Here is a 26,387-nt window from a genome sequence, read left to right on the forward strand (position 1 = left end):
CCCTAAAACATCTACAATGTTAATTGAAAGGAAAGTTGCTAAAAGCGACAGTCGTTCCACACCCTTATTCGGTGCAGCAGCAATATTTATAAGAGAAAACATAATTTTAGCTGCAGCGGACGGAACGATAGCGAGTGACCAGCGACCGGCGGCGGGCGCACTGACCCGCGATAGTGAAAACTTATCCAAGCCGGACGGACAGCCTCCCGCACATACCAATCTATTACACCTTACCCCACTAGTATTAGAACCTATAATTGAGTTAGGGGAAGCAGTAGACCAGTCTGTAAACCTATTCCTAGATCGTGAAAGTGTATTCTCTAATTACAGGCATCTTTGCTTACCTTATAAAGGTCAGTGAAACCAGATAAGTTCTGAACCGATGTGACTTGGACGTAAATTGAAATTGATTATGATTGATAGGCGATAATGGCCTAGTGAATAGAAAGTGCACAGTCATAGTTAATCAAGTATGAAGAAGATTATTAAAGAGAAGATCACCAGTTTCAATGGCACGAAATGAACGAATGTCAAGAACATTATGGATTAATATACAGATTTAAAAGCAGTTCTATGCGTATTTAATATTAATATGCCTGTGCCTGAGTCATACATCATACTGTATCAAATTCAAGAGCAAGACAGAATATTTTGTTCAAAACAACACGGTGTCATTCAACTGTAGGTAAACTACCGGAACCGACACGAATGCGCAAAAAGTGAACAAATTGGAGTGAAGTATAATGTCCCCCAAAAAAACTGCAATACTTTTGAGGAGTTTGCGTGATGACAAGCCGGACTAGTCGTCGAGGAGAAAACACGAGTCTATTCCACTGACGTGTCGAGATATTTACGACAACACGTCTTCCTAGTCGATATAATCCTGTCCAGAAATAAAAAATAAATGTTGAGACAGAAAATAACAAGGCAATGAAGGGGTCTTCCGTCCTCCGACAGATTTTAAAAACATAACAAAAATACATGATGAAGATTACGATAACACAGTACTTGATGAAAGTAAACTTATCGCTTAATACATTGTTAACACTGACCAAAACAAACTGAAGTTATTTATTCAACTAAAACTGCACATCCTGGTGCGGAAGCGGCAAGGGTGCGGCCATATTGTCCACAGAGTATACAACAAACACTGTCACAATCTGTGTCATCAGTGCATGGACATGATGCAATCCCTGGTGAAGAGTATTGACAGTGTGACAACTGAATAGAGAAGCAAAATGTGCGCGTCAAGCACCATTGGATAAGCTGTTTAGATGTGGAAATGTTGGGGGGGAAGCTTTTAGAAAGATAAAATATATTGGGATAAACATTAATACTAGTGACAGGGCCGGATTTAGAGGTCGAGAGGCCCCGGGACAACAAAGAAGTGGAGGCCCCCTGGCCCCAAATAATTTTCAGTTAATCAGTTTAAAAAAAAACAGTATTTTTTGTGTTGTAGTGCCAAGTGTAGATTATTTTTAACCGACTTCAAAAAAAGGAGGAGGTTCTCAATTCGTCGGGATCTTTTTTTTTTTTATATTTTTTTTTATGTATGTTCACCGATTACTCCGCCGTTTATGGACCGATTTTGAAAATTCTTGCCATATTTCTTCAGATTACTTTGTCACCGCACCAACATCATAAGAGAACAGTTCCTGCTTAGGTATATTTGTACTGTCACATACGAGTAGAATTTGTGTAAACCTTAAATTATTTCTTACATTTTAGTGGTTTTTTGAAGTCGGTTTTTTAATTTTTTTAATTATATAATTTAACAAACATCCTTACTAATATTATAAATGCGAAAGTAACTGTGTCTGTCTGTAGTTTTGGCGTGAAAGAGTAACAGACAGCTGTTACTCTTTCACGCCAAAACTACTGAACGGATTTGAATGAAATTTGGTATACATACGGTCTAGACCCTGGGAAAGAACATAGGCTTTTTATTCCGGAATTCCCACGGGAAAACTTTTTAAGGCGAAGCGAAGCGCGCGGGAACAGCTAGTATAAAATATAATCGGAAACGAGAATTATCTGAAATTAAATTTTAGGGTTAATGAACGGAATCTTCAGAGCTTTGGAAATCCAGTTCCCGGAGTAGAATAGGTACCGTACCTACTTTCAATACTCAGGAGAGAAAGCTTTGATAGAAGATTTTGTCCTATCGTGGTTCAAAGCCTATTTTTTATAATTTTTCTTTTTGAAAATAAGCGATCTCCTGTGCAATTTTATATCATCAAAATTAAATACATTCTCAATGCAATTTCAAAGTCTGGGAATGTAGCTCTGAAATTTTGATCATCTAGAATTTGATAGTAAAATACAGGGTGTTGCAAAAAGGGTATACTAAGCCGAAACCTACATGTGCAACATGGTATATCTAAGCCCGAAACTGAAATCAGAATTTCAAAATTCGTTCAAAGCGATAACAGCGTTTTTTGTCTAGTGTTTACTAGTTCCAGGCCTCCACAAAAGAGGGGCCCCCACAATAGAGACTTAAAAATGGACTATTTTTTTAAGTCTCTATTGTGGGGGCCCCTCTTCTGTGGAGGCCCCGGGGCAGTTGCCCCGGTTGCCCTCCCCTAAATCCGGCCCTGACTAGTGAGTTATAAAGCTAAACAGTTTAAGGGTTATTAAGAGAACTGCGTATGTATGCAATTATGCATTGTCTTGAGAAAAATATTAATCACACGTCAAAGAAGAATTTTATAATTATCTGATGATGAAGGTCATGCTTTGTCACAGAAAACTATTTAATTGTGTACTTGACTCATATGGTACCATTAAATTCATACAAAATGTAATTATTAGCTTAGCTATTGTTAAAACAAATGTACAGTCAGTAAAAATACACTGGCCACCCCAGCGCAAACACTTCCATTTTATGTTCCACTGAGGTGTGGTAATAACAGAGATTGTCTGTATCGATGAAATATTTTTTCATTTATCCATCTTCCACCGATGAGTCTCAGGAACAAACTGTTTGCGCTGAGGTGGTACACTTATCTATTTTGCTGACTGTACATAAATACATCATTATCACATTTACGGTCACCATAGTTCCAGAAATATTTAAAGTATTCCAAACAATAGCTAGTAATTAATTTGATTTGAAAGCCGAGTTAACAGATGACAAAAGAAAATCTATACTTTTTACCAGCATTATCAAGCTGGCCACTAAGAATTTCTGACGAGTTCCAATTAAAAAGGTCCAATCCAGATTAAACAAGGTGCTGAAGCAGGTGTTTTAAATTCAGAACATGCGCGAAACAACGCTTGTTTCCTCTAACCACATGTCGTGGTATTTTTCTTCAAACCAGCCAGTATCTTATATAGCCATAAGAATCTGAGCAAAGACAATCTAGACGCTGGAAGTATTTGCAATCGCTTCATCCACAGGGAGGTATGGAATATCTGGAGTGTTTTCTTAGGAATCTTCGGTTGCTGTGTCATGATTGTTATCGATGTCCTTTTTAGTAATCACCAGTATTACTAGTCATTGTTCCCTGTGTTAAGGATCTGTCTCGAAGTGCCATTCAGAAGAAATAATTAAAATATTTAAAATTCTCAAATACCAACTGGTAAATGAAATAAAAATGATGTTATCAGGTTATCGAGCGCGAGTTAAAATTCCACTTCGTAATTGGCTTTTGATAATAAAGATAATAATGTCGATTGATAATTTCGATGACATAGGCTCTCTTACATAGGTCCATAGAAATTAAATGAAAAGACAACTCAAAATTAGAGTGATGAATGTATGTTTGGCAGTGAGGATTGAGAAGAAGTGCTTTCTGAATCTAACTCAACAGGATTTCACAAAAACTTACACATGGTAACCCTGTTGCGATGAAAAAGCTTACATTCAAAGTATATTAATCACATAACTAACTAATGATAAGTATACATACGCATCATAATAAAATATACAGGTAGCAAACAATGCGTCACATCATTACAATTTTAGTACGATACTTTTTTGCCAATTCGTCATACTTATATTATGTTTGCATAATGATTATCCTAGACAAGAATAATATAAGTTACGATGATCTCAACGTGAACTAAGCACTCATAACGTGTGCAATGGCAATGACATCACGGTCATGGCAAACAAATAAACATAAGGACTAACTGAGCTCACAAAAAGTTAAAAAAAATTATCGTGACGGAACGAATAGCTTTGTTTAGCTATTGCGCGACATCAATCACACAGATTTTAATTTCAAAGTGTTTCGTAATTTATAAATATTACATTGAACCAAAATATTATTTTTGTGAAACATAAAATTGAATACTGGAACGAACGTGAAACTAATTGATAAGTTGCCACAGAAATAATATACAAAAAATATAAAATAAAGATTATAACACTTTGCATAGCAAATGCAAAAATAACGCCTTATTAATAACCCCACCACAAATAGAAAGGATCATTGCAGACACAAATGTAAATGTTAGTATAATTAGAACCGTGTCATGACATGCTATTACTGTACAAGAAAGTGCTGCCAGACCAGACATTGTGCAACAAACACATCACGTGAAAGCTCACGACGAACAATTACGCATTATTGATGAAGGTTTAAATGATTTACATAGCGAGGCCGACCGACGCTAGATTCTAACAAAGAGAGTTCAAAATAATAAAGACCTTTGTATTGATATGAAAGTTTAAAGGTTCGATCGCCGTTCATCAACTTATTTCGAACATAAGTTGGCAACTTATTACTCACAAAACTGAGTCATAAAAAAATTAAAAGCCTATCAATTATGCGTAGATGATACAATGTGTACAAAGATAGAGTACATAGATAAGACGCACTTGAGCCTTTATAATTAATAAAACTTATGGGCAACTATTGTGTCGCTATCGTATATCAGCCATGACACGGGCTAGTAAATTACGAACAATTATAAGGGAAAAATGTATTGGACATGGCCTTATGTGTTGACATAGACGACGACACTTGGACAGCGCGGCCGGCTGCAACGGCAGGCGTCGGGGCTAGCGCCAACTAATTACAATAATCGTGAAGTACTGCCTACCCATTCATTTTCAGCTTTGCCGAACCAACAACTGTCGTGACTCAAACGTATTCCTTTCATGGGTTATGTTATACTGCATTTGTAATGACGTCAATTATCAGTGAACATTTCAAACGAATTGAATATTTTATAAGGATGGTGCGCTTTAGGCTACTGCATACATAATTCACAAGTATGCCAAGTTTCAACGAAACAAGGAATATTTAACGTTGGGTTAACGTATAAATAAATAATATAATTTTGGCTTACCATAAGTCTCTACTGATAGTCAGCCATACTCCCTTAACGGATCGCCATTTTTTCCCAATAATTGGTTCTTTCTCCATACGTTGATCAACATGATATTAATATAGTTATGTATGTTATTGAACAGACACATGTCGTTGATGACCCTCAGTTTGCATAGCTGTTCAAGCGGCCGATAAGGGGGTGTTACTGGCATCGAGTTATCACCGGATCTCGGCCACCTACAGAAACTCGTTGTCGATGAAATTACCATCATCACGGCGCATCACCAGGAGGTGTATCGAGACTGTTATGATAATTGCGAATAATTACACATCTCACCATCGCACGGGTCTAACTGACGCTTCGGCGGTATGGAAATTCGCATTCAGATTATCATCTAGAGAATAATTGATCGTTCGTTGCGTTGTAGAAAGAAATATTGGCAAAGGGATGCATTTCATATCATCATTTTACCTGTAGGTTTACGAGAGCCATCTGATGTTGGCAGATAATTTTAAAACGCTATTCTAATAACGTAGCGTTTATCGTGAAACATAAAAATATCCACATCGGCACTCGTCAAGTATACATTTTACGGTGCAAATTTCTACGGAGAAATTATATTAATTTCATAGTTTTCTACAGCGTTTCCGAGAATCTGCGATTGTTGGGTTCCGCTACGTTGGTAATTACTGGAACATTATGTGGGCCTGCATGCGTATGGACTAGTGACACTACTGACACTGCGCCTGCGCAACCCTCATCCATCAACCACACAACTGCAAATGCTCGAACCACTTAACTATTAAAAATATCAACTGCATTAGTGGTCACCTCACTTTCATTAACATAGTCATTAGCGGCTTCACATCTGGCTTTGTCATTATCGCTGTGTAAAATGGTTTGACGGAGATCTTTTGTTTTTATCTGAAATTTTAAGTGCGACGAATCTGCGACTTTCCCCTATATTCCGGACTCAGTGATCCGTTGAGCCGGGCCCCTGGCTTTCCCTCGCTGACTCGCTGTACGTGGCTGACACGGGAAAGTAGGTACTGTACCTACTACTCCACTATCATTTGTACCATCTTAATGTCGTATTTTAAAGGGCCCTAATATACGACCATAGCTACAAGAAGGAAACGCTGTATCTGATTACTGAAAGACAAAAGATTAACATTTAATATTTCTTGCATATTTACCTCTTCTGCATTATTTTTATGACACGGTTGTCTTTTCTGACTATAACTTGTAATGCTGCAACTCGGCAAGTATACTGAAATGGTCTGTAACTATATTCATACGAATGGTTTTTTAATGTCTTCGGAGGAACTAAAACAGCTAAAGTTAAAAATTAATATTAGCAGTTGTTATGAACACCATTATTATCAACTGCGGTTTTACATAAATGTCCATAATCTTCACCATTCATTTAATACTACCAATCAGGGCACCTGTTTTCAAAAGATGAATCATGGCTACTGTACTATCCGCATGTGACAGCCATATATTATGTATAAGTATTATTATTATTATTATTACATACAATACATGACTACAAGTTTAGCACTTAGCTAACAGCCGAGCATAAGTGAAATAGCCTTGAAGAATTGACATTGTTACGTCACTGTCACTAATATTCCTACGTTGCCTTATGCAAATGCTGCCTCGGATAACTATTTAAAAGATATAGCCGGAAAACCAAATGAAGAAAAGAAACACAAAAAAACAATTAACGGTGATAATTTTGACAAAGCGCAAAATGTTAACGAAGAGCAAGGTAATGCTTGCTAATCCTTTAACATACAGATACAACCGTGTGCAAGTGAAGGCTTGAATGACATTCTACATCACTATGCAGGGGAGTTAGCGTGACTGAGAACAAGGCCAGGTATTATTATAGCCTGTAGTATACAATATACATATCTATGAGATTCCTGGTAATGCTGGGTTTAGCTGTTGTCATTTACTATTACGTTGTTATTGTCCGTTGAATAGCAACGAGGCTAAGATGTTTTACTTACATAGTCATGCTTAATCAACATAACATACGCTTGTACTGCTTATACTGTGAATTCCTATTTGGTACGAATATGATTTTGATTAATAATTAATGCTTTATGTGATTCTTGGTTTCTCGTTCAATGTTTAACTTACTTAACTTCATTTATTATGTTTAATTTTTTAGTATTCTGCATTTCTATTCAGCAAACGATACTGCATTCGTACAACACAATTGTAAACGTTAACAAAAATAAAACAAAAGAAGAAATTGCAAAATCCGCGAAAAAAAGAAGCGGCTGTGAGTCTGTGACAAATGCAATCATTGACGACATCACACTCGATGTGAAAGAGACGAAAAACCGCAAAAGATAAGTAGGAAAGAGACAAAAGAGTATAAAAATGACAATCTCATGCATCTGGAGCGACGATGACACAGAAATTGTGATTTATACGTGAGAGAAGCCTTTGATGTGGTAAGATTAATGGATCTATTACAGACATTGAGCACCAACTGTGTTGGCATGATCTTTAAAAGTAGGTTCCAATTCCAAATATGTTATAGAATACAGATATTAATGAAGTTTAACTTATCCATAGCGGTTAATGAGTATGTAAGTTAGTGTAAGTTAATTGGTTAATAGTAATAACAAGTTACATGAACAATAACCAATTTTAAGTTATTTAAACAAAATTAATCAGGCCTGAAGAGCACGTAACCTTTATTTTATATGAAGACCTTTTCTCTCTGCTATCAACACCAACTGTCAAAAGCAACTTTGTATATAATTTACGCAAGATTATCTTTCAATGGAGTGACGGAAAGCCATTTAACGAAAGCTTACGTAGACCCCGATGTCTTAAATTATTAAATTCTTGTAGTCACAGTGTAGGCCCACCGCAGTTTTAATTACAATAACAATTTTTGCTGTGGAGCAGGTGAGAGGATCAGTGAAATTTCGATGCCAAGAATTATCGGATATAATGCCCATTAGTGACAGTGCTAGGAAATAACATGACATCATCAGAATAGTTAAATAACAGACAAATCGACTGTAGCAATTAACAATGTCGTAACTGACTTTTGGCCATTTTTCAGTTTATTGCACTAGAAGGTCATAATATCAATAAGGAAGGTGTTAGGAAAGTTTCAGCTCTTAATTATGAATATTTCCCGATTTTTCTTGTGGAAAAAAGTCGGATCTGTTCATGGCGACCGCTTAACACTGTCGGTAAGTATGTTGCGACACTGTTCCCGGGGCGGGCGAGCGGGACGGCCGGTCGTATCTACCACTTCCCGCCATGTTAGCGGGAGGAGCCCAAGTTGCGTTATACAATTTTATTATGTGGTCTTTAAGATCAATTAATTTATAAAAATAATGAAACTATAATGTCTTGCTCTAAATAATGGTAGACTAAGTGTATCAAGGAACGGGTAAAGATCTCAAGACAATGTATGACAGAATTTGAAGATTTGTGTACAAACATGTTCCATTAAAACGGATACAATTAAACAAATATATATTTTTATAGCATCTCACATTAACATGCTTGCTTAATACAATGTATTTTTTTTAACAATTAATATTTTATTAAATTTTCGTATGGAATTTGTATAAACAGTACTGAACAGGTAACATTGTAGCAAACGGCACATCCAACAGTATTAACTGCGCATTATTTTAATTTTGAGTCGGATGTACCACATCCCACATTGTTACTTGCTTGCGTTTCAAGTACTACTGTTGTATATGGTATTACCGACTTTATTATTTGTTCTTCTTTCCCTTGTGATTGTCGGATATGGAAGAACCGACCTTGTTATTTGTACATAATGTTAAACTATTGAGTTGGATGTGGTACAATGCACCATTATTTTCTGTTAACGTTGTAAAATCTCGACCGGCTCTCTATAAAAGTTAGAGCCCAGCCTCACTAGAACCTCATTGACCGCGTTACCAGCAACGTGTCCAAGCTGTAAGTATTGAAATTTATGGTACCTAACTCACTTGGCGACGGTGTGGCATCGTCGCTAATACCATACATTTCAATATACCTACTGCTTGGATACGTAGTTGCTGATGTGACCATGGCCTAGTAAGGAAGGCCTCTTACTGTAAATTTATTAAGGGCAGATTTTTCAAAAACAGTTAAAAGCTCTGGTATCTGCAAAAATAGTTTACTTTAATTTAACACTCACATCTTTAGAAATCCCATACATACTCGTAATATTCCAGAGTAGGTAATTCTGTATGGTAAACTGAAAAAAATGATAATTTGCGTAGGTATGTCCCTTAGACTTTTTTAGTTGGACTGAAGGAGCACGTGGTTCATGATTTCAGGAGCATTGCTTTTACATTCTGTATGTTAATAGGTTTATGTTTATAGGTACCGATATTTTATTATTTATTTGTTGTTTTTTGGATAACAACCGTCAGTAAAATTCCTATTGGATTTGAAGATGAACTAGTGCAGTCACGTGCACTGTAACCTGCAGGTTTCTCGGCCTCTTACTGTACAGCTGCAAGGATACGAGTATGCTAGATCTTAGACAATAATAAATGACATCAGCGTAGGGAACAACACTCTCATGAACATCCAAACGAGCTTTTTGAGACACTTTCTGACTCCTCATTACAGAGTTCCAGGCTCCAATAAATTTATCTGATTTCCCACTTTCACTTTCAATAACCCCCTTACATCTCTCGTTAACAGGATACCCAAACAATACAAACTCATTCTCTTGCTGTAATCTTTAATTCTCTATCGTGATCTTACACTCAGTCACCGTTTCATCTCTTTCAAACATCATTACTTTCGCCTTTCATTCCCTTCATTTTTAAACATCATACCGAAAAATTACTTATTTTTGCAGCTGTTCTACCGACGATGATAGTAAGACTTAATTGTCAGCGTACAACATGCACTAAAGAAGTAACTTTTCGATTCGCAATCCTCTTTATCATCTTTTATATCACTAACTAAGGTTCTGGAGTGGAGACCCCGTGTCGGCAAACGGCGTGTCGGTCGCCCCCCCAACCCGTTGGTCTGATGATCTGCGGAAGGTAGCGGGAAGCCGCTGGATGCAGATGGCGGGTGACCGTTTGGGGTGGCGATCGTTAGGAGAGGCCTATGTCCAACAGTGGACTACGGAAGGCTGAGAGAGAGAGAGAGAGAGAGAGATATCACTAACATAACTTTCTTTAAATAAATGAAACACCCAAGGTGAAGCACACATTAAGCAGGGCTTAACACCCCTGTGGATGCTAAACCAGTCAGTGTAGGCTCTATGTATCCTAAAGCAAGCTAAAGTCCCTAAAGGGATCCCAGTGGTCGCGTCAATTGGCTGTCCACTCCATAAACGGACATTGTGTCCCACAAATCATTCCTCCTTACTATAAAAGCATTTCCTAAATCTAAGAAGGCACAGAACTCTGTTAAGCCAGGACCTATCTGTGACATTATACGTAGTGATAAGATCGTAATCCACAAATCCCATTCCCTTTCTTCAAATACCATGCCAACACATCCTAGATTTTTTATTCTCTGTCTCCCTATATACCCTTTCAATCAATATTTTTGCATACAGAATCAACGATACTTAAGAGGCTGATGCCACGGTGAATGTTGCGGACCTGGAGAGAGCCTTTGTCTTTATGCAAAGGAACTATGACCGCTCCGTTCCAGTTACCTGGCACTGTACCGCAACACCAGCACTCATTGAGGAGTTGGTAAATCTCAGTTGCAGCCTCTCCCAATGAGCGCCACAACACTCGGTTCTCGGACTTCCTCCTCCAACCGGCTACCCGCCTACGGTCCAGCAGGCAGGAGGGCGTCCCACCCTGCGTCTGTCTGTTCGTGGTCTCCACTCGAGAACTCGTCTATCCCAACTGTTATCGATTCTTCGGCAGATATGACCAGCTCACTGCCACTTCAGCTTGCATATTTTGACAGCTATGTCGGTAACCGTAGTCCTCTGACAAATAACCTAATTTCTGATACGATCTATCAAAGAAACCTCAAGCATAGCTCTCTCCATAGCACGCTGAGCGATTTGAAATCGGTGGACCAGTCCTACCGTCAGTGTCCAGGTCTCTGCAACATACGTCCTCACTGGCAGGACTCACTGGCTGAAGACCTTTGTCTTCAGGCTCTGAGGAATGGCCGAGGAGAATATGTGACGAAGTTTCCCGAATTTCCCGTTCTTAGCATGCCTTAAGAAACAGCGACATTCAGTTTTGTGTCTAGAACTATAAGCAGATTATCGTTGCATTATTATAATTGATAACTAAAATTTATCTTAGAAAATAGAAACAAAATAATGGAAAACTACAATTTTCATGGAAAAATTTATTCAGGAAAGCATAAATCCGACATCGTAAAGAATATAAAGTCCACTTAAAATAGCAGGATTTCCCACTTCCGACAAAATTTTGAGTACTAAGTTCAGTGAACATTGTTGAATCTCCCACTACCAACAAAATTTATAATACCAAGTACAGTTAACATTGTTGGATCTAACTCTTCCGACAAAGTTAATCTGGGATTTGACGGTTAATAATGTCACATGTGCCTTTTTTCACCTTTCCTATCAAAAATGCTAACTTTTTATCTTACTTCCTTGTAGCACATTTAAAACTAAGTCACCATGCCGAATTTGGTTAAGATAGATAGAGTAATGTAAATTTTAGAACTATTTTAGTCATATTTAAAACTTAAAACGGCTCTACTGAAAAGTAGCGGTTTTTCACTTACGACATTGTTAATTGCTACAGTCGAAATATTTATAGAAAATGCTGAATCCCAATTAATAATAACAACATTACATTCATTGTGTAAAGTTTTAAAATGAGAATAGTGGACTTTTCGGAAGCTCAACGAACAAACATTGTTTAAAGTCAATGTATGCGTATCTGTAAATATGCACACTTCTTGTCTAATCTCTTAGTTCTTTATCAGATTATTATCTTGGGCGTACCCAAGCAAATGCGGCAACTATGGCAGGGATGACGTAATGTTTAGGAAATGGGAACATAGTCCAAAAATGTTATGTACACAAAACATAGCTAAATATGGTAAATTATATAGCTTTCCATACGATTTAGTGACATATACTACTATTGTCATCAAAACAAAGAACGCCTAAAAGTCAGACATCTTGAATGCAAGATAAATCAAAACTGAGCAATCTTGTTGACGATAATGGCCGACCTAATGGCACGAATCACAGAGCAGCATTTCTAAGAATAGTTGTACTTTTCACGGGATGTGGATTTCCGCCAGAAGCAACACCTTAGTTAATGGCTAATGATAGCTTTCACGTATTTGCAGTTTTTTGGAATACCAGCAATGTTCCCACGATCAATGAGGGACATGGTCAAGATAGATGCAAACAACCATGTATACATGCAAAGCAAATTAAAAAAAAACGTGATAGTACCTACTATGCATTCCTGGATTAATTTTAAATGCGGCATCGCAAATTCAAGTTTGAAATATTCGTTAACTCCAACTAAGTCCACTAAGCGCGCAAGTCTGCAGATCCACCGAGTACGGATCCGGTTTTCCATGACTCACTCGACCTTCCCCGACCTTTCTGTCTCTATACGTTGTTGCTGTCCTGCGCTCGACGCGAGCCTAATCGCGATTATGCTTCAAATGAATTTCTTCCTCTTTTTCTTCTTACTGGCCAATGCTATTGGCATACAAACTCGATGACCTATCAATATTATTTATGGTTGACTTCGAAATTTGAATAGAATTTTCTGTGACGTCATTTGTTACAGCTGCGGGTCAGAAGATTCTGATTTTGCAAATGCGTTGCGTCGTTATTGCAGATTACAGTCTGGGTCACTAATTAAGATTCACGATTTCTTCATGCTCATTTGGAAAATGTCTCAAAGAAGCAACTGTTTATTTCATAATCACATTAATCTTTGATGTTGCATCAATAGATAAGGCAACTATTGATATGAAAGTAGTTTGATTTTAGTTCAATAAATTATAACTAGGTATCATTAGATACAAACCATCAGACTGTTTAAATGTTACTTTCACACTACTTAGGAAAACATAATATTATATTATGTTGTGTTATTATTATGCTTCAATAATCATGATCATTCAGATCGTATCATAAGATCATAACACTATGAACACATTATATCAACGTCTCTGTAACTTATAAATAGGTAAAATACGTTTTTTTTACAACAAATTCAAATTAGATTTCCTTTTAAGGGGCGTAACCATTAATGGCATCACGCGATAGTTTTTTGTAATAAAGATATCAAATGTCTAAAAACTTTAACAAGAAAAGGGAGTTGCTAAAGAGCCAACCTACAAAGTATACGGATCTGTATCCAACTAGTTCTCAGAATAATAACTTAAGTTAGCGTTAAGCTGGTTAGTAAAGTTCGTGCCACGAATAATAAATTGAGCTGTTACTTTAGTAAATTATATAGCTGTAGATAAAATAGATAATTTAAAGATAAGAATACAATCGATGATGACTTTACTAAAACATATTTTTTTTTATGAAAATGAATCATTAATACTTAATTTATAAATCATGTCAATCCTAAAGTGTCATTTCTGACATTATACATTTTTGAATATGGAACAGTTTTGAATACAAAGTTCCATTCGTAACGGCAGCGCCGTATGACAGCTGCGTGGGCGCAACATGTGTGTGAGACCAGTAACAACGATAAATACTGAGGGTAGATTTACCCGTGTACTAATGAGGCAACATTTGGACTGCACGATAAAAGAACTACCAATACTGGTGTAAACAAATACAATGTGCCCAAGCCAACCCAAGTTACAGATTAATCAGACGGTACCAAAGGAAAAATTCAAAGCATCCCAGATTCCCCAGACAACAGTACTCATAAAAACAAGAATTAGCATGCTTAATGCTTAAAAACAAGTAGCAAAAACGGACCACCTGCCAATATTTCGTAATAATTCCCGCTTCTCTGACACTTTCAACGTAGCCGGTGACAATCAGTCTGATGCTCGTAAAAGTGGCATGATGTATGTAGCCCGTGCGTTAATAAGAATGAATTGACCATTTACGTAGAGTTGTTATTCCAAAGAAATTACACATGCCACCCCCCTTTAGATGCGCACGCGCCGCACCTGCCTAGGAAATTACACCCTCAAGCTCAAAAAACAGCAACCTTACTACTTTTATTATAAAGAAGCAGAGTTCAATTTTGAGTGGCATAAAACTCTGTATAAAAATAAATATTAGTTCTTTTGTGTTTGCCTTAGAATGCAAAAATATGATGTTAGAGATGACATTTGCAGATAAGTGGCCTATCAGCATAACTGTCGATCGCCGCGTATCTTACACTTCCATTTCATCATGATATTCACTTGCAATGAACGCTCAGAAGGGCTAGTACAGTACAGGGCGCATTTAAAACGTGATAAGAGTTTTGCATCGCGCTCACTCACATCGCGCAGCCTCAAGAGCGAGCGCGACGGAGAACTCTTGTCACGTCTTAATAACGCCCTGTACTACCAGCACTGGTGTTGATACATTATGCTTTGCAGATAGACTGGTTGTCGGGGACATAATAACGGAAGTGTGATAATCTGATGTGCTCTACTGTTACAAATTTATAATAACTATGTTGTAAGGTACATAATTATGTGAAATAAGCAGAGTTAATCAATCAAATAATGGTAAACTGGTCAAGCGTTGTATTGGGTTGCTACTAGGGCATGCAATACCGCAATACCGGTATCCGTAATACCGGGATCCCGGACAAAATTCCCGCTTTTTTCAATACCGGTATTGAAAGTTAATACCGGTATTGAAGTAATACCGGAATCGGACTTTTTTAGGCTATAAATAAAGCAATTAAGATTTAGTTAGCCGTGTGTGCCTATACACTGTGAAAGCGCTCTTGTTCCCAACCGTTTAATGCAGTTTTCGGCAGCTAGAAATCTACTGTTGACCATGCGTAAACCGGCACCGGATGTAAAAAAATAATTTATTCTAAAATTTAAACTCTAAAACTTAATTCTCTTAAAAATCTACAACAAAATACAGAATATGATTGTATTTTCTTGTTTTATTTTGATGTATACGACCTTTAAACACAGTTTATGCCATTTATTACAAGGAAGTCTAAAACCGGTATTAATACCGGGATCCCGGTATTGAGTTGTAATACCGGAACTCAATACCGGTATTGAAAATTGTTCCGGTATTGCATGCCCTAGTTGCTACTCTATCACTAAAAAGTACAGTAGACAGAGTTGCAGCATTTGAACATTTCGCAAAATCATTTTAGAAAACGCGAGACGAATTTATTAATGGTTTTACATAAAATGTAATTTGCAACAATACGTAGTATTGACGTCAACAATATTACCGAGCAACAATGCAATGCAATGTAAGTTCAAATAATTTCAATTGATTGAGAAACCAATGTATACTTTAACAACCGAGAAGGAATACTGGCCTAATATGGAAAGATGAAGGTTAAAAATAAAACATTCCAATTCCAAAATTAGCAAAGAGTTCGTGCAACGACCCCGTCCCATGCAAATGTAGCGCATTGATCCACATTCGATCGATCCAATCGATTCTAAGACCGAACGAATCGGATACCGCAATCGGCCTCCTTACTTGAGCTTCGATTTGTTTTATAACGGAAATCTATTCTGTTCATCTTAATAATTTTAGATTTTCAGTTGTTATTTGAAGAGAATGAAGCGGAAACTCTTGTGGGAATGACATCAGCAACCATCATAATATGCCAACTACAGCAAGTAGTCAAAGTACATTTGTAAATGCGATGAGAGTTAACGACAAACTGTACGTAACACACAGCACACAGCATACATCTCTTATTCTCATACATTACGCAACACACAGATTTGTTCGTGACAGCCAAAAATAAGACACGATATTTGTTTAACAAATCAGTGTTGGCTACGAACGAAACGTATGGAAAGAAAGGAAGCGTGAATATTCATAAGAGTATTTCATTTATAGTTATAGTCATCCGTTGAAGGTTACTGGTTCACGGTTGACTTTAGTTTTTTTTTTGTTTTTCTATTAAACCGATTATTTTGTAAAAATATTCATTGGTACGAAACGGATTAATACATATAAATATCCTAAACGATGACATTTACAATATCTCCAAAATTATACCAAATACGGAGACGTGGTGAAAACTAAACAAAATATAGGTAAGTAATATAATCCAAAAATGAATGGGACATGACGTTTGTCGATGCTTACTTGGAAATAATGCATAATTGTTATCTTTATTCAATTCTTTGTAACCTTTACAAAAGAACAAGGAAGTTTCAGAACTTTGTAAGTAAATAATTTTACATCTTAGCTACACTCATTATTGCACTACCAGGGCAGAACAATGGACTTGAAGAATACACATTTAAACAATAAATAGTAACTAGCTGATGGACAATACCATAATTACTTCACAATTATGATAAAAATGCAGTAAGTCTATCAACAAATAAAAGTGCCGGTAAAAAGTAAAAGCAAGCGAACGCCACTGAATTATCCAATCTAATCCATCAAATGTTACGTGCACTAATGAACCACTTTAATTTACTTATTAGGCAAATGGATTAAAATGATTTTGCATGACATTCCTCGACGGCGAAGAAGATATCAATCAAATCACGATCGGGAGGAATTCCCTCACAGTGCAATCTTATAATTGGCGATGGTCACGAACAGCGGCCGGCATTACTACAACATTTACAAAATACACGTGGTAATTGGTCGGCCAGTCCACTCCGCTATTAATGACTGTGCTATCTGCAACGATAAATCCACAACACACTGAAACGTCTCCGGGAGCGAGTCGCTCCGTCGACCGGCTGCATTGTTGCGCGCGTATGACGCAACGCGATCTCGTAAATAATAAAAACGGTAATGTAATACATAATAATGAAATTGAACTATCACAGTGGGAGTGTGTGAGCAGAAACACAGAGGTTCACAGCTCGTATGTTGCGGCGTGTTTGCGCAAGCAAAAAGTTAACACGGCGCATGGCAGTTGAAAAATATTGTATCTTTTGGATCGCACGTTCGGACGCGAGTGTTCCTTAGAAACCACCGGCGGCGGCTAGTTAATTAAAGGAAAACAAAATAAACTCCATAAATTATTCTATGTGAATTATTTCATGTTGCACCGCCCCTACTCGGCAATGTACTTAGTTGCATGAAGTTATAAATGCCTCCACACATTATCAAATCAACTATAAGTTGTTAGAACCCGAATTAGTGAGAAAATCGAGTGTGTTATAATCACAAAACATGGCGTGTCCAATTCGTGCTCACGTATTGCGACATTGTATGAGGTGTACTTGAAGATAGTTGGCCGAGCCAGGGACGTGGCTAAACAATTCATACTTGTTCTAATGTTGGAGTAGGAGGTTTTAATGTTCGCCAGTCAGTCACATTTCAAAGTCAAATGTTAAAGATATGGCATACTGTTACCAGTAGAGAGAGGTGAAGTGGTATTATCCAGAAGCACTTCTTCGACAAACTTTTGAGCTATGCAGATCCCAAAAATACTTGTTCATAAAGACGACGTTTACCAATTCGACGCGACTGCAAAGTTCAATGCCCCTCATCTTACTAATGACGAAGTCTGGACCGTTCACAGTCAGCCATAAAGCCTATTTCCCAACGAAAGAATGCTCGCAAGTCTAGCCAATGTAGGCGGAATAGGTACTCGTGCGAAAGGCTTTGCCCGTTTTTACATCTGGCAGTTTTACCGGGAACGTCTCGAATAGAAAAAATACGGCGTTTAAAAAGAACTATTGCAAAAGCAATTGGAATTCATTGAATTATCGGAACATTTCAGCTCGTTAACAAGTTGAGGAATGAGCAAACTGCACGGGCAAGCAATTATATCGATAATCTCGTGGATTGAGGTACTTTATCAATTTATACACGTCACCAAAGAATCGATTACAGGAAGATAATGAATATTGGAAGTCAACATACAAATTGACTAACAAGTTACACCTGGATCCTGTTGTTGTTAATAAGAAGGTAATTAAATTAAATATTCCGTGCACTGTTGTAGTTAATTCTCGAGAAACGTCGTTTGGTATTGGTCGATTTTCTTTCAGAAATCAATTTGCATCACGACACATTAGGTCCAGATATGGCCGCTCATAAATATTGCTTCGATAATGTAGAAAACGAAGTGTGTTGGCGTGTCGTCCGAGAGAGCACGTGACATGTCTTCACAACTTGAATATTTCAAGCTGCTAATTAAACGTTACGTGGATCAATTAGGCACGGTCTCGTCAGACAGACGTGCCATTACCAAGTCATCTAGAACAAGTCAACATTTTCATTTGCAGATGAATTTGCGGAGCATTCCGTTTTCATGTAATTTTTCTAATAATTACGAACAATTGATTCACTGTATGCACATTCTTATTTGCAAAAGTCTTCTTCATATAAATAATAACTTAATTATCCTGAAAAACCAACATGCCTATCAATTATTCAGTAGATGCATTCTCTGTTGTGTTTAGTTTAATTATTATCGAGCTGAACCTACTATAGAATATACTGAACTAAATTCTGACTTTAGGCTTCAAATATTCCCTCTTTAGCAGCCAAGGTACTGTAGGTGTGGCCTTCCTCTTGACTTCCAATGGCCATCACCACAACATTATAGTGTTTCTGCATTCCTTTATATCTCACCTCTCAAATCATTCATTTTGAGTTTTGTTGTTACACAAACTGACATGGCTGTCATGAATTTTAGAGCAAATACATAGGTCTACGGGGGGTCCTATCTCATGCTGATCAGTCAGTGGCTGTCAGAGCTTCTCGCTTGACTGGCGGCGTGCTGTCACTTTCCCCCCTGCAGGCGTCAGCAGTTTCTGTTTCGAGGCAGCTCTCGCGACTGGCATTCCTCGACCACCCCTCTCCGTCGTTGATCTCTGAGCTTCGAGAATCGATCCAATCGGCTTGGATTTTGGATCTACTGCTTGTGTTTGAATTTTGCGGGTTAGAAGTTGGAATGATGGTGTGATCGAGCCTTTGTTAAAAGGTGGTAGACGCATTTTTTCAATCAACAAATAATTGTAAAAGTAATTGAATGATAATTACATCTGTACATTACATTTAGTCTTTAAATTTATTCCAGTTTCAAGTTTTTAAACTCAGGTTAGAAATAAAAATATGTTTTGAATTGTGAAATAGGATGGCACCATGGCTGTTGGCATGCTTTTGCTAAAGTAATTTTGTTTCCAAGCATCGTGACAAAGCTAGTGGCAGTCAATGTGCTCGAGGCATGTTGTATGGAAATGGAATAGATGAAAGCTCCTTTGAAATTCTACAAAGCTATTTTGCTTTGGAAGTTATTGAATCAAGAAATAGCTATTGAAATGAAATAACAAATAACTGATTTCTTTGAGAGAACGAGTTTTCTATCAATACCATGTATTTCAAATCATGAATAACAGCCGTAAAACATATTTTTATACAGTACTCGACCGTTTCAGTCTGAAATATTAGCATCACATTTTGAAGAAACCTTTCAAAGAACTTAGGACTACCATGAGCTACACAGTAGATTATAAAAATCTCGTAAATAAGACTCATCTCCACCACGTTGCTCGTCGGAATGTCTTTAATTAGTGTAATGTAAGTGAGACAGCGATACTCCTGCCGAGGAATCCGGAGCGCGGTCAAAACATTGGTTTACGAGCGTTCATCACGTTCACGACCAAATGTGTTCTGCGGGTGGGCTCCGAAAGCGAGAGTCATTATTCTGAGCTTCACCAACTCGCGAAAAACATCTGTTGCATGTTTACCTAGCCGGCTGAAAACATCAGGCATTGTGTTGGAGTTTTTGCTTGACCTTGCCCGCTGCGTCGAGGTTGACCGCGTCAAGTTGTGTTTCTGAAGGTCCCAGATTTGAATCTTGGAGCTGACAGTTGTTACACAGATGTTTGGAGTTGTGTGGAGTGGAGCCTAAGTTCGACTAAAGCATTGGTACTCAACCTTTTTTATATAAGGGCCACAAACACGTTGAAGTCATGGTATCGCGGGCCGCATGGTTTTTTTTTACTATTAGGTATAAAGCGATGTAAACTATCGAATAATAATATAAAAAAACACATGCATATACTACTCTGTGTAAAAAGTATCGGGATTAGAACAATAAAACAAAAAAAAATTGTTATTCATCCAAATTTATTTTTTTACCTTCAAATTATGCCCCTTCAGAAACGATACACATATGCTAACGAATTATCCAATAATAATAATAATCCAATCATCACAACATTTTTTTAAACGCTGTTTTCTAGTGTTGTGTTTAGTACTCTCGGCGAATTTTCCTTTTTGTCTTCTATCGATTGTTAGTTAAAGTCATTTTGACTGTTTTCTTTGACTATCGTGGTGTTGTGCACTCGAAATTCTTGCCAGAAAGTCAAACGGTAGGAAAATAATATTCTTGGCAACTTATAGAATAAAAAAATATTGAGAAAAGATTTTGCACAACGATATCGCGATATCGACAAAGGATCATTGTGAATGAATTTTTGAGCAAACACTCAATAAATACCATCTAGCCTCCACCATATTAACCAGATATGACTGCAGCTCACGGCTCCAGTTTCTTTTTTTGTCCTTCACTCAAATTACCACTTCGAGGCACTTTTTTCAATCCTCTATGGATTAAGAAAAAATCGCCGCAGGTAATAAGCACCACAACTCTGAAAACAGCGTTTAAAAAAATGTTGTGATGATTGGATCATTCGTTGGCGTATTGTGTATCGTTTCTGAAGGAGCAAACTTTGAAGTTGATGAAATAAATTTAGATGAATAACAATCATTTTTTGTTTTTATGGATATAATCCCGATACTCTTTACACATAATGTATATTCTCTATTATCTCTCAGGGCACGCGGGCCACTGATAAAGGCCCGGCGGGCCACATGCGGCCCGCGGGCCGCAGTTTGAGTATAACTGGACTAAAGGTAACCATATAAACGTGCTCTAAAAGTTCAAATGGAATACTAACATTCTAAAATCCGCCCGTCAGAGTTTGAAACGCAAGTACGACACGCCATCCATTTCCTGTAGCATACATCTAGTTGGAGCGATTGTCGTGTCTTTTAGCTGCAACCTAAGTTGGTGCCTAATTAGCTTAATCATCACTTAACACATATTTGCCTGCGCAAGCATGTGGTTAGTTGGCAACACTAGCCGGCGGGTTGGCGGCAAAGGGCGGTGTTGCCAGCTACAGGTGTGGGGTTAATGGCGGCGGTCGCTGCGCACGCGCCGCTAATTACAAGCGCACCCCGAGCCGCGGGACATGTGACAAATGACTGTCAGCACGACACCGCAGGTTACAAATGAATCTGAAGGCAACCATCTTGTACTTCTTTCGAATGTATCTTGTTCCCTTGCCTGAGAGTCAACTTACTTTTATGGTTCTTTCCCTTTCTGCTAACATTTTCGAGGTTTGTTTCTTTGACTTTTCATTTTGTGAATAATAGTATTTTTGTAATCATAGTGGCAAATGTGTTCTTTGAGCAAGTCCATAAAAATATTTATTGATTTTTCAAAATGAAAATAAATTTATTATTCCAGTTTTCACTTTCAGAATAATTTATCAACTTCTCCTTTGTTCTTCTTAAAAAGTACATATTTTAGATTTTAAATCTGTTTATGTATAAGTATTTTTCTCACCTTTTATTTTCGGTGTTGTATCTGTACATAGGTACACATAAAAGCCTAGCTTTTAATTTAAATATAAGACAATTTTGCAAGTTATGAATAAGTGTACTCTTGGTTTCAAAATATTAAAAACAAATGCAAGGTGTATAAATAAAAAATATATAATTGATACAGATACAGTGGCAGGCAGGTGCAGAAGTTACTTAGCAACAAAATTAAACTTAATGAACATTAAACCTGTTTAGTTGTTAAAGTTCTCTAACATGTCTTTTAAATTAAATAGTATTTTGTGTAAATATATTTTATAATGTTATAAAAGAATAAATGTGTTAGCAGGATTTTATTAAAATATTAAACTGACTCATTGACATAGATTTATCAACTGATTAGTATGAACAAGATACATTTAGTATCATACTATGGTAGGTTCTTAGTATAAGTTGATAAGAGTGTTAATTGATATTATACGACTACCATCAAAATGATAAGCATGATACCAAGAAATATAGGTTTAATCTTGAAGATAAAATAATAAAATTGGTAACAAAATATTTCTATTTACACCATTGTCTATTCTATTCTATTTAAGGGCTTATTACCGGCACCTAACTCTCATTATGTGCATATCCCTTTAAGATCTGAACTGTTTTCTTAAGCTAGGACCATTTCACGCTACATTGGTCCATTACAGCAGCAGATACTCTCTGCTACACTATGTTGCTTAAAAAAGTTTCTGAACTAGACCTCAAGATACTATAACAGGGTTGAGGTCTGCAAGTAAAGATGTTGATTCTCAAGTAAATACAGGGGTCAATAAGAAAGCCTAGAATGGGCAAGAAGAAAGCCTCCACATTTGACAAATAAATTGTGTCTCATGTCATGTAGGGTGCACTCTGGGCAGTCAGGAACTGATCCTTATCAGACTGGTGCATCCTTATAAACCCTTCAGGGGCACCTACAGTGACAAACCTTAGTTAAACCCTAGTGTAGATTAGTAAAGAACTAATTAAGTAACAGACACAGGGTGTTCCAAACACGAGAATCACGCGCCAAACAGAAAACAAAACAAAGATGCAAGTGACCCAGATATCGCGCCTTGTGATTGCAGTAATAATATACTTTCATGAGACGGCGCACTCGGCACGGGCATGCAATTTTGTGTCGTTCGTTCATGGTGGCGAACATTTTCGAATAAATAAACCTCGGGATACCGTGTCCGAGCGATGTCACGACGTCGCTGGGTGCGCAGGAACACCATACAACGGTTGTATCACGTTGGCCAGCGCTCCACAATCTTCTTACGCCAGCGAAGGCCGCGCGGTGCCGACAAGACTTGCTGAGTTGTAAAGCCGCTAATCTGCCGCGATAACACGTGTTAAAACTAAAGCTACCTTGATAATCAGCTCGATCTCCGGCACGTCCCCGTTGGTGGTTCCATTTTCAGCAATTTCCTCCGACATCGTGAACTCAAAAAGCACAAAATACAAAAAACAACTTTCGCACAGTTTCACACAACCGTCACTTTTCCAAAACAACGATTGACTGACTCACTTCACTTTGATTCGTTAAACGTTAACCGCGAGTCTTTGTTCTGAGAAATAGAACTAACTTCAGCTTGGTTGTGTTCGTAAATTAATTTAGGCTGTTGGTTGAGCTTTGCATTGTTTTGACATTGATTGTGGGGGCTGTTATTATTTTAAGGATAGACCGCTAGGCTGCTGCGTTTAGTGTAGACCTATGCTAGGGTCACACAAGCGACTGATGAAAAAGGATCAACTCTCTTCTTTATGAAACATATTATTTTATAGAATACTAGCTGATCCCGCGAGCTTCACTTCGCCTTAAAAAGTTTTCCCGTGGGAATTCCGGGATAAAAAGTAGCCTATGTTTTATCTCAAGGTCTAGACCATATCTGTACCAAATTTCATTCAAATCCGTTTTATAGTTTTGGCGTGAAAGAGTAACAGACAGACAGACACAGTTACTTTCGCATTTATAATATTAGTTAGGATTAGGATGGGATTAAATTATTGTTCTGAGATTTGGTGAGAAGAACATACTCTGTGGTCCGGTTCACAGAGTATGTTCTTCTCTGTATTCAAAAGTGACTTTTATTGTTTTTTGTGTGTGACGTCAAATTCCTTTCTTGTCCATGTTTTGTATTTTGATAATTGAGAAATGTTAATAAATAAAAGCATTTCATAAGAATAGAATACCATTTACCAATTCAGTGTGTGCCCTCTACTCTTACATAACAATAAGTTAGCATAAACCCACCATAATGAGTGCCACGGGCTCCGGAGAAGGGTCGTTGACGGCGAAAGAAATGACTTTCGCTGAGAAACAAGCGGAGAGAATGAAACGATTGAAGTCGCTGCACTCGGCGAGGAACGAGGCTCGCACGCAGAACCACCAGGAGGTCGTGGCGGAGGAGGCGCGCAACAAGCTGCCCGCGAACTACGACGCCAAGAAGCGCCAGGCGGAGTGGCTTGTCAGCGACCAGCGGAGCCGCGAGGAGGCGCAGGCGCAGGGCCGCGACTACGACCGCGTGAAGCTGCTCAACATCTCCGCCGTCGAGGCCGAGCGGCTCGACCGCAAGAAGAAGAAAAAGAACCCGGACCAAGGCTTCTCTACATATGAACAGGCCACCATCCGACAGTACAACAGACTCGTCAAAAACATGCCCGCGCCCGACCTAGATGAGTATGAGAAACAAAAACAAAAGTATGGAGATGCATTCTACGGAGGACCTAATGTTATTATACATGGTATGCACCAGGACCGCAAAGAAGCTATTGACAAAATGGTGAATGATGTTGAGGGACAAATTGCCAAAAGATCCAAGTACTCAAGGAGACGCACACACAATGACGACGCAGACATTGACTACATCAACGAGAGGAATGCCAAATTCAACAAGAAACTTGAGAGGTTCTATGGAGAACATACAGCAGAAATTAAACAGAATCTGGAGCGTGGTACAGCAATATAGTACTGTATTAAAGTTACAGTGATAAGCTGGAAGTATTTAGTGAATGGATTAGGAATCAATTAAGCAATAAAAGACCTGAAATTTTATAAGCAGGTAATACAGTGGGCAAACATACTTCAATTGCCTGCCACTTATGTGCATTGTGTCTAAGTACCTGCAATCAGTTTGCATAATTATTTGCAACTTTCATAGAAAGAGATCATTTACCAAACTACATGTATGTATAGAAACCTGCCAAGGTTAGGCAATGTTAAGTATAAGCTGCTGGTGTTCCAGTTGAAATAAATAAATAAATGTTTCTTTATAGCCTGTTGGTGACAAACACTAGAGTTCTAGGTTTGTTGTCTAAATAACATCAAATGCTGACTGCCCAGAATAGAACGCACCTACACATACAAAACTACAGTTGATATGTAACTTGTTGGGCCTTTTGTGAATCTTACTAAAATATATGTAGTACTGACTCAGCTGAATTGTAAAGGATCCAAAGTACTGATGTACCATGTATTTGTAAAAAAATATGATTAATTAAATTAAATACATCTTGAAGAACATAAAAGCTATTTATTATTTTAACAATGAAACTGGGTGAAATGGAATAAAACGAGAAATAAACAAATTTCAATAACAATTTTATTTAGATAAATACATTAATATAGTCATAATAGTTATCAAGATAAATATTGCTTAGTCCAGAGTATGTAGTATAATGTACCTATCTCAATTTATTTGTGTTTGCCTGGTACCAGAGATTCAAGTCATAGTAAACCATTACCTTATTTAAATTATAATACTGCGTTACAATAATAATAGACTATTTACTTAGGTATTTACATAATTTACCCAAGCAAAAACCAGCATAATGTTTTGCCATAAATTTACAAACTCCTTCATTACTTAATTTACTGTATTTAGAAACATAGGAAATTGCAGATATACTATAAATCTGAATTTATTTACATCATGAGCATGATTTAGATTTAATAACATAAAATGCTTAAATAAATTACCTACATACATAGACAGGCAAAGTTGGAAATTTCTTATATTTTAGTAATTTTTATAATTCCAGAATAGCTAGCTAACGGCGCACAGGGCGCATTTAAGATTTGACAAAATTTTGCATTGCGCTCACTCACATCGCGCAGCCTTAAGAGCGAGCGCGACGGAGAACTTTTGTCATGTCTTAAATAGCGCCCCATGCTAGCCCTTCAGAAAGACTGCAAAAGGTTTGTTTTGTACCCCATATTTAGTAGTGTATGTTTTTTCATGACCCATCGAGCAGTGAAACCTAATAGTGGGTATATGTAGAATAGAATATAACTCATTTATTCACCAGAAACAAGGTATACAGTAGTTCTTCAAGTAAAATTTATAGAGACTATCATGTTTGACCAAGC

The 26,387-nt window shown here is 37.5% G+C and overlaps 2 protein-coding genes across 3 annotated transcripts in view; one reads left to right on the plus strand and one right to left on the minus strand.

The window, feature by feature from the left end:
* The window catches only part of LOC105382294 (chloride intracellular channel exc-4), a 34,082-nt gene extending 10,527 nt beyond the window's left edge, over window positions 1-23,555 (minus strand). The window contains exon 1 of one of the 2 annotated variants that reach the window (XM_038117291.2): window positions 23,387-23,555. In XM_038117291.2, the coding sequence (XP_037973219.2) occupies window positions 23,387-23,455 (69 nt within the window). In that variant the 5' untranslated portion in view covers window positions 23,456-23,555. The remainder of the gene's footprint in view (window positions 1-23,386) is intronic. The other variant, XM_038117292.2, reaches the window with a different exon arrangement.
* A 563-nt stretch (window positions 23,556-24,118) lies between these two features.
* Window positions 24,119-25,542, plus strand: LOC105381744 (pre-mRNA-splicing factor Syf2). Its single transcript, XM_011551540.3, has one exon. It carries the CDS (start codon window positions 24,277-24,279, stop codon window positions 24,985-24,987), a length of 711 nt encoding a protein of 236 aa, XP_011549842.3. The 5' UTR covers window positions 24,119-24,276; the 3' UTR covers window positions 24,988-25,542.
* The last annotated feature ends 845 nt before the right edge of the window (window positions 25,543-26,387 follow it).

Source organism: Plutella xylostella, chromosome 3, assembly GCF_932276165.1.
Source record: "Plutella xylostella chromosome 3, ilPluXylo3.1, whole genome shotgun sequence".
NCBI lineage: Eukaryota > Metazoa > Arthropoda > Insecta > Lepidoptera > Plutellidae > Plutella > Plutella xylostella.

Coding starts and splice junctions, on each gene's coding strand:
- LOC105381744 (XM_011551540.3), top strand. CDS start 24,277: ATGAGTGCCACGGGCTCCGGAGAAGGGTCGTTGACGGCGAAAGAAATG.